Source organism: Benincasa hispida, chromosome 1 (genome assembly GCF_009727055.1).
Source record: "Benincasa hispida cultivar B227 chromosome 1, ASM972705v1, whole genome shotgun sequence".
Taxonomy (NCBI): domain Eukaryota; kingdom Viridiplantae; phylum Streptophyta; class Magnoliopsida; order Cucurbitales; family Cucurbitaceae; genus Benincasa; species Benincasa hispida.
This window is the reverse complement of record NC_052349.1, coordinates 80936004-80945174: the sequence shown is the minus strand read 5'-3', so window position 1 is coordinate 80945174 and position 9171 is coordinate 80936004. Positions and strand designations below refer to the sequence as shown.

The 9171-nt window shown below is 35.1% G+C and overlaps 1 protein-coding gene across 1 annotated transcript; it reads right to left on the bottom strand.

The window, feature by feature from the left end:
- Positions 1-371: 371 nt before the first annotated feature.
- On the bottom strand, positions 372-2347 carry LOC120070181 (WAT1-related protein At5g64700-like). The gene is made up of 7 exons (XM_039022040.1): positions 2096-2347; positions 1938-2000; positions 1605-1721; positions 1274-1511; positions 1012-1170; positions 764-915; positions 372-651 (listed from the first exon to the last, which is right to left on the bottom strand). The coding sequence occupies exons 1-7, from the start codon at positions 2293-2295 to the stop codon at positions 450-452; spliced, it is 1131 nt and encodes a 376-aa protein (XP_038877968.1). The 5' UTR covers positions 2296-2347; the 3' UTR covers positions 372-449.
- Positions 2348-9171: the final 6824 nt, after the last annotated feature.

Below are 9171 nucleotides of genomic sequence, written 5' to 3'. Positions count from 1 at the left end.
CATAATTAGAAACACTTAAAGATTAATTGTATTAACTTTAATCAAATTACCTTTTGCATTCCATATTTGAGTGTGAGAAAAAGGATGTGAGTAATCAAAAATGGCAAGAGATTTTCGTGTGATTATAATAATTTTTCACATATATAGTAGATTTTTGTCTGCGTTCCAATTTTTCTTTTTTAATTGTTTAATTATTTTTTTCGTATTCATACCATAGAAATGAGAAATTTTTCGAACGAGTTAGAATCCTAATTAAGCTAGGGTGAATTGAGAAAATGGAACTTAAAGTAAAAATTGAAGGAAAAAAGAGTGAATACAATTTGGGAAATTAAGATTAATTAGAAAAGAAATAAAGTTGGATGGGGGTAATTAGAAGTTTGAAGTTGAAGCGGGGTTGAGTTGAAAATTGGAAAAGAGAAGAGCAAAATTAAGTATTATTATTAATAGTGTTAAGTGGGTGTAGCGGGCGTTGGGAGTAGAGGTGGTGAGTGCAGGGGCGGAGGTTGGGAAGTGGTTGGCGGTAGATGAATAGCGACTGCAGCAGCTGCTGATCTCGGGAGATGCGTTGATAATTCGTTCATCTTCATGTCCTTTGTCTTACCCCACAGGAAACAGTACAGCCCCGCTACCATCACACACGTCCCCAATATGCTGCAAAGCAAAATTTAATATAATTTATTCATTATAATTATATCCTTCCATCCATATTTTTTTCTTATTTAAATATATTATATCCTAGTTCAAGTACTGCGTACGTACGTACTTGCCCACTTTAATCTCCTCCCCAAGTATGATGGCTTCTGAGATTGCCACAAAGATTAGAGCGAGAGGGTTGAACATGGGAGGGAAAGTGGGTCCTTGGATTGAAATTGCCCATGTGGTCAAGCAAAAAGTAGCTGCTGTGGCAAGTGCTCCCTGTGCATATATAAATAAATAAATATATATATATATATATTGTATGATATATGAATTTAATTAGACGGGTATAGTGTATGTATTGTATAGTAATACCGAGTAGAAAATGGTGAGAAGCTGGAGATCCCAACCCAACTTCCAAGAAGCCTTGTTGGTGTCGAGGCACAAGCCAAGCAGTGTTGACTGAATGCATGCTATGACACATGTTAGCATGGTGGCCAAGTAGTTTGAGGGAAACACTTTCACCAACTTCACCTGTAATGTGTGTGTGGTCATAGCCCCATTATTATCATTATTATTATTAGTATAATAATGATGATGATTTGTAGAAGCAGATGGCATAATATATAATACTTACTTGGACAACAAACCATGTAGCGTAAGAAAAGCAGCTGGCAACAAGCAGGAGGGTGCCTCGTCCCCAGTGACGACCACCCGCCTCCATATTAGATATTATACAATTGTCATCATCGTGATGACCAATGTGAAACCCTTTTCCTTTGTAAAGACTCGTAATCAGTGCTCCCCCAACACACAAAATTGCCCCCACTACCGTTACTTGCCCTGCTCTTCTCTTCAACCTCACTTTTTCAATCCTACGTACGAAAACGATTATTTATTATTATTATTATTATTATTATTATTATTATCAAGCTAGCTACTGCAGGGGCAGTGTGGGCCATCCCTACCTCAGTATGGAGGAGATTACAAATGTCACTGCGGGAATCAAGTTCAGGAAGTTGGTAGCATAAGTAGCTGTCGTGTCTCGCAGACCATAATAATACAGTCCCATTGCCGCTGTTATCCTGCATGTAATTATATCTAACAATTTGCCTTATTCAGTTATGACATGATCATATCAATTATTCTAAACTATAATTAAGTTAATTAAAGTTGCCATTTTTGAGATGGAATTACTTAAACGACAAGGGAAGAAAAAAAATCCTTAGATGATATCAAGGATGGATGAATAGTAATAATAATAGAAATGTAGTAATTTTGAGTTTTGAGGGTAGTGGTACCCGGTGAAGGCACTGAGAAAAAGCCAAAAGAAAACCTGGCAGCTCAACTTGTTTGCGTTTCTTCTGCAACCAAATTAGGCACGAGAATGGGGTGAGTATGTTATAATTATATAATTAAATAACATGAAGATTATTTAGGGATATATTAATCAATTAACCTTTCGAAGAAGAAAGCAAAGGGTGCAACGCAGAGAGTGGCGACGAGATGACGGTAGGCCATAAGTGCAAAAATGAAGGTGCCATGATTCAGAATAACTTTGCTCAGAACTTGCATTCCGGTGGCAAATATTTGGACGGGCAACATCGCCAGAATGGGGCAACTCCCCTTCAACAATTTCTCGACTTTATTCACACTCATTATTATATATTGCGATTGCGATTGCGATTGCCTACAACAACGACTCTCTCAATCCATCTCCTTCCTAATTTCTTAATAGCAACCCATAACATTAACATATGTATATATATACACACACTCACTGCCTAGCTAGCTAGCTTCATTAAATTTACACAACCCCACACAGCGCATAAAAATGTCTTTTTCTCTTTTTAAACACGCAAACACGCAAACAAACAACCAAATAATTTTGGAAATTTGTTCCTCTTTCTTTCTTTCTTCTCTCTCTACCCTTTTTGCCTTACATGGAAATCTACTCAATGCATATAGTTTTAAGAGAATGTCTCTTGTGAGCGGTATTTATTTACACACTCAAACTTGACACACATTTTAATTCTTGGATGTGGGTTACATCATGCCATTATTTGAGAGTCTAAAAATGGTGGAGCATATGTGAGTTGTGAGGATGGATTAATTGCACGCCTCACTGGGAGCCATTAATTCAAACTCACCTATTTCCCTCCTCCATTCTTAGCTTAGGCCTTATTGATTGGAAATATTGTTGGACCCTTTCAAATAACTCTGCATTACAGTGTTTCGTTGGTATAAGTTGAGATACGAATCATATAGATATAAAATATAATAAAATAAATCTGAGTATATCTTTCCCACAAAATAAAATGGAATTTAGATTTGGTCTTAAATCAAATTTTGAAGAAAAAAACTTTATTTTGTATTTATGATCATTTCATCTCCAATTCACATAAAAACAAGTAGTGAAAGCTTTACTTGATACGACTTTATTTTATTCTTTTAGGGGTTTGTTTCGTGGTAATCTTAGATTATCTCCACATGAACATCTAGATTCCTTTGTATTGCAATAATTTTAAAATAGTCAGGCATCGAAAGATACCGGTGTTGGGTTGTATGTGTCCTAAAACTCGTAGTTTGTAATATTAAAAATATTCTATTATGAATAAAGATATTATTGACATTTCTTCGATAAAACTGTTATTGAATATGTAAGTTGCACTTGTAAAGACTAAATCCAATAAACTAAAGATCCATGACTATTATATGAATACTTGAACTTTATGTGGAGACATAAAGATGAATCAAGTTTGAGTAAATAGCAAAAACGGTCTATAGTATATGAATAAAGTTGGGTGCCTTATTCTGGTAACACTATCGGATGTGGCTCACTCTGTAGTTATTATAATTTGTTGTAAAATGCTACAAATAAAGTGATCCTGATTCGTTCATGTAGTGACATGAAGAGCGAGAGCATCCTATGCAATGAGTTTGCATAAGATCGGACCAAGAAATAAGACACTCTTACTTTATAACATTGTTTACTGTTTAAGATTGAATGTTTCAAAACCTAGGTAACTCGACTTTAACCCTGAGCTAACTATGAACTCTGTTTATTTAGGATTATCTTTAGATTTACATAGGTGAGGGTTGACGTAACAGCGCCGACTCAATAAAACTCAATAAAACTCCCATTCGAGGGGTAAGACGGGTAGATAGTTGGGGACATAGGGTGCAAGATGAAATTCACCGATTTAGGGATAGTAGAGAGGTTATTCTCTTAAGTACTGAATCCAGGTCTTGAGCAAAGGGTCTCACCCTTTCATTGGCCTAAGAGAGACTTGGTTTAGTGATAGGATCACAAATCAATTGTCCATTAGAGAATCAGTGAGACTTAAGGAGCTTACTGATTATGGTTAAATCAAGTGGACAAAAATATATCTACAGTGAGGAGAGTGCAACTACTGAGCTATATTGGTGGGTCTCGGAAGTTAACAAATATTGATTAATTCGATTTAAAGAGTTTAGCCAATTAATTTCAAAACGTTGGAGCTCATGATCTATAGGTCCATAAGGTCCTTCTACTAGCTTGTAAATCTTGGATTAGTATATTGAGTGAATTTGAAGCGTTCAAATTCAATTTGGGAATTCAATTTGAAGTGTTCAAATTTTAAATTAGGATTTGAATTCGAATTGTTTAATTTCAAATTAGGATTTGGACAATTATATTCGATATAAATTAAACGTAATTTTGGAGAGTTTAAAATATTTAGATGATGATTTAAATATTAATCACATGAATAGGATTCATGTATGTATTAGGTGTTTGGTTAATTTAATATTTGATATTAAATTATTATTTAGTTAATTAATTAAATATGTTTAATTAATTATTTAAAATATTAAACTAATTTTATCAAATTTCAAATTCAGAATTTGAATTTTGATTTTAATTAATTAAAATGGAAAATCGATTTGATAGTGGAAAAATCCACTTTTGAGTTACTTAGCGGGTTTACCCAAATGCCAACACCTAGCCACTTCCATGTTGCATTTTGAAGTGTCAAGATGCTGATTGAGTTAGTGCTTGCATGTATTAGATACATAAAAGTTTCAATTTTGGAATTTGAAGAAGAGGATGTAGTTGGAATTTCTGAAATTCTGCTTTCTCTCAAACCCTCTTTTTCCCATCACCTAATTGACCTCAATTAGAGTTTCCATTACTCGAATCCAAGTTAGAGAATAGTAGAGAAGATCTCTTGGTGGTCCACTGTTGATTTTGAAGGAACTCGTATTGAAGAGATCCTTGAGCGGAGCAAATCATCCAAATTTCATTAATTATTGAAAACATAATTTACAGTAAACATATAGTAGATATGCATTTAAAGTTAAACTACGGCATGCTTTAAAGAAATAAAGGGTTCAAGATACATTACCCTTGAAGAACCTTTCTTCACGCAACTCCCCCGAACAATCATGAACGCAACTTCTTGAAGACCTTTTCCAAGAACTTCTCGAACCAAATAGATCGAATACTACCACAAAGAGCTTTTGGTATTCTCGGAGTGAGAACCTAGGTGTAGTGAGCTCTGATTATTTTGTTTAGGAGGGAAAGATTGAGTGTGGAGGAAGAAGATTGAGGAACACACAAAATTTTTCTACAACTCTCAATCGTTTAGCAATCTAAAAGACGTTAGTCATAGAGGAAGAAGAGAAAGCCAATTTTCTTTTATTTCTCTTGCCACAAAATCAATAACCACCCACTAAGGTGGTTGGAGAGAAAACAAGGAATTTATATTCAAATAATAATAAAATAATATAAATAAATATGATAACTAACTTATCATATTATATTTATATTAAATTATATGTTATATCAAATATAACATATAACATATAGTTTTAATATTGTATCACATACGATATAAACGATATTTTTTTTCTCTATTTTATGGCATTTAATATAAATCATATTAATATTAAATTTAACAACAATGAATCACATTCATAGAAAATATATTTGAATCTCATTCAAATATTTATTTCCTCCCATTACACTAGAATGTATCAAATACATTATGACAATTATATCATATATAATTGAAACAATTTAATTATATCATATATAATTAAATCCTTCTTATTAATTTGAACAATTCAAATTAACCCAAAAACTGATTCTCAACTAAATCCTTTTGAGCTACCAAGGGGACTTTATGGACTTGTAGTTTGAGGATCCATCGGTACATGAATAATTAATTAAACTCTTTAATTACATTATCCACCATCCATTAATTGTCAGACACTCCACTAAAGATCGACAACTGCACTCTTCACACTACAGATATATTTTTGTATCCATTGGATATAACCAATCAATAATAAGATGACCCTTCACAAATACTCGTAAGTACAGCTTGGTCAAATTACCTTTTTGCCCTTGTAGTTACATCTAACTCTTTAAGTACCACTGATTTCTCTAATGAACAATAAATCATAGTCCTAACATGACTAAACCCCTCTCAAGCCAGGAGAGGGTGTGGCGCCACATTGTTCAAGACCCGACATCAATTAATGGAATTCCTTGTCGGCTCTCTGTAAAATACTCATTTAGACGAGGGCTTCCAAAAACATCGTAAGGGAAGCAATTTATCTACTTACCACTACTTCGTGGAATGAGTGAATTCCATCTTGTGTAGCTGTGTTCCCAACTCCTCAATCTGACGAATCCCCAAAATGGTAGGCTTATTGAGTCGGCGATCTGGCCGTTCTCACCCATATAAATCAAAGGACCGATGTAACGAAAATTTATGATGATGATTGTTGATTCAAGTTTTCGATCTTCGGCAACGGCGCCAAAAACTTGTAATAGAAAATTGTTAATGATGATTGTTGATTCAATTTTTCGAGCCCCGGCAACGGCGCCAAAAAATATGTAATGAAAATTTAATGATGATGCGCTATTTGTGTGTTTGGTCAAAAAACTTGTTACGTTGCTGAGTCGTATATGTATGTATGCGCCTTGCGATAATGATAATATGCGATACTATATTCTAAAGGTATGCAATGATAATGATATGCGTTCGTAGTATGCGTTCGTGTAGTGTACGTATGTCACAAGTTTTCTTACGCTGGAACCAAGTATAATTCCAATGCAAGTTTCTTAGAGTGATATGAGGTCGAACATGGGGATTGCAGTGATTAATGCGATACTGATGTGGTATATGCGACCGGTAAACATAAAGAATAATGAATTGATTTGAGAAAAGTAAAATGTGGTAATCAGTAAAATGCGATAATAAAAGTAAAGTGCGATGATAAATAAAGTGCGATAAAGTGAAATGCACTGAGAAATAAATTGCGGTGATAAGTAAAGTTGCAGTAATAAAATAAGTTGCAATAATAAAGTAGAATGCGGTAATAAATAAATGAATAAACAAATAATATACAAGTTGAGGACTGGCTGTGAAGATGTGCAAAAGTATCTGATGAATGCGGTAGCAAGTCTTGTGAAATGAGTAAAAAAAAGAATAGGTTGAGGGAAAGGACATCATAAGTTCACCAATCTTGTTGAGGACGCAACTAAGGTTTCGCTTTCCCTTGGCTTATACCTTTCAGTGATCGGCCGCGTTTCCATATGTCTATGGTGAAACAGGGATGAACATGGTGAACGCAAGGTTGTTTCCATCTCTAGAATTACTTCTCGCTTTAGTTAACGCATTCTTCCAATCTTCTTTCGAGAGGCAGAATAACATCTTCACTTCTACTTTCATAGGTGAAGATGCCGTCGAGCATGCGTTAGCTAAACTTAGCTAATTTCTTCAACAAAGATTAACTTACTTGCTTAATCTTTCCCCTTACCCTAGGGATTAGTTACACATGATGAAGAAAATGGATGATGAATGTATGGGGAAGAACAGAGAAATGATGATGAATACGATAATGATATTAAAATCTAAGGATCACCGTTTGTTACAGATAGTGAATGAAATATTAAAGATGAACACAGTAGATGAATAGAAAATGAGAACAAATACGGAAAGAGTGTCAATGTCTTGACATGGATCCCGATCGAAAACGATTTGCTTGCCGGCATGTGGTAGAAATGTTGTGGAAAGCTTCCCTCTCAGGCTTGTTTTCTAGGTAGAAGTGATCTTTTGCATAGAGCTTCTTCTTCGGGAATGGAAATAATTGCTTGCTTCAGAGACTCACCTTTCGACCTTATCTCGTCTTTCTCCCCGGATTTTCTCTTAGTTGTCTCTTTAGACCAACCTCCTTTCTTTGAATTTGATGAATCTATTTATAGACCTTGACACCTTCTGCATCAGTGGTCTCGCTCTGAAAAGCTGATTTTTCCTCCCATGGCTTAGTGAAAATGTCCGCTTTGCTCCACGTTCAATTTGTCAGAATCATACAACAGAAAAGCTGTACAGTTTCAGAAGTCCTTGCTAATGTGTCGCTTTTTACATCTACGATCGATCGCCACATGCAGTGTAATTGTTTTGATCATTTATCGATTGCTGCATGCGGTGGAAATGCGTTGATCGTTTGAGTCCATGATCGATCATCGCCTGCATTGCAATTGCGTTGTTCAGTTTTTACATCTAGATACTGAAGGACATTTGAGAAGGTATCTATTGGTACTGAAGGACATTTGAGAAGGTACCAAACCAACCAGATACTGAAGGACGTTTGAGAAGGTATCTAAACAGAAGTACCTAAGGTATGACGGTACTTAGTATGGCCACGTGCACGTAGGTAGAGTCATAGATTGAGCAAAAGGGTTCTCTCTTGACTAGTAGTTGGTGTTGGGACTGGTTTATCCACAGTAAGGGTTATTCTCAACTAAGAAATAGTTTTACTATTTTATGATTAAAACAGCTTTATATGTTTTATGCTTGGAAAATGTTTATACTGCAGTACAAGTACTGTAGAAGCTTATATTTCAGTTAAACTCTTTATTGATATTTTGCGTGAGAATCAATTATCTTTCTTACTCACTGGGCGCAAGCTCACCCCGTTTTCAAATGTTTTCTTTACCTCCCCCATAGGTAGCGGTCAAATCCTCTGAAAATAGCTCTACATCTGCTCTGCCACTAAAGGAATAAGAGATTTTTAACCTGTCAGTTTAGGTGGTTACTGTTAATATTGTACACATGTTACTGTTGTTCATATAGGGACTAGAGCTTTTGGGTTTTGGGACTTGTGAACCTAGTATTGTAATGACTCTAAATATGTTATAATAAATTTTGGGCCTAAAGATATTCTGCTGTATATGAGTTTTATATTGGTATCAGAGTTATTCTGCAACAGTTAGTAGGTAGTAAGTGTCAGCCACAGGGTTGATAACTACTACAGTCACGCCCTTTCCTAGGCTAAGAGGGTGGTCTTGGACGGGGTGTGACAACTTGGTATCAGAGCATAAGTTTCTGGGAAAGTTAAAGAGTTAGCTGATACCAGCTTGGTATCAAAGTAAAGGTATACGTAAACTTGGGAAAGGTTTGAGCTAGCATAAGGTTTTGGGTGAAAAAGAGAGTTCATGCATTAGATTAAGTCCTATAGATAAGTCCCTAACATGTGTACCTA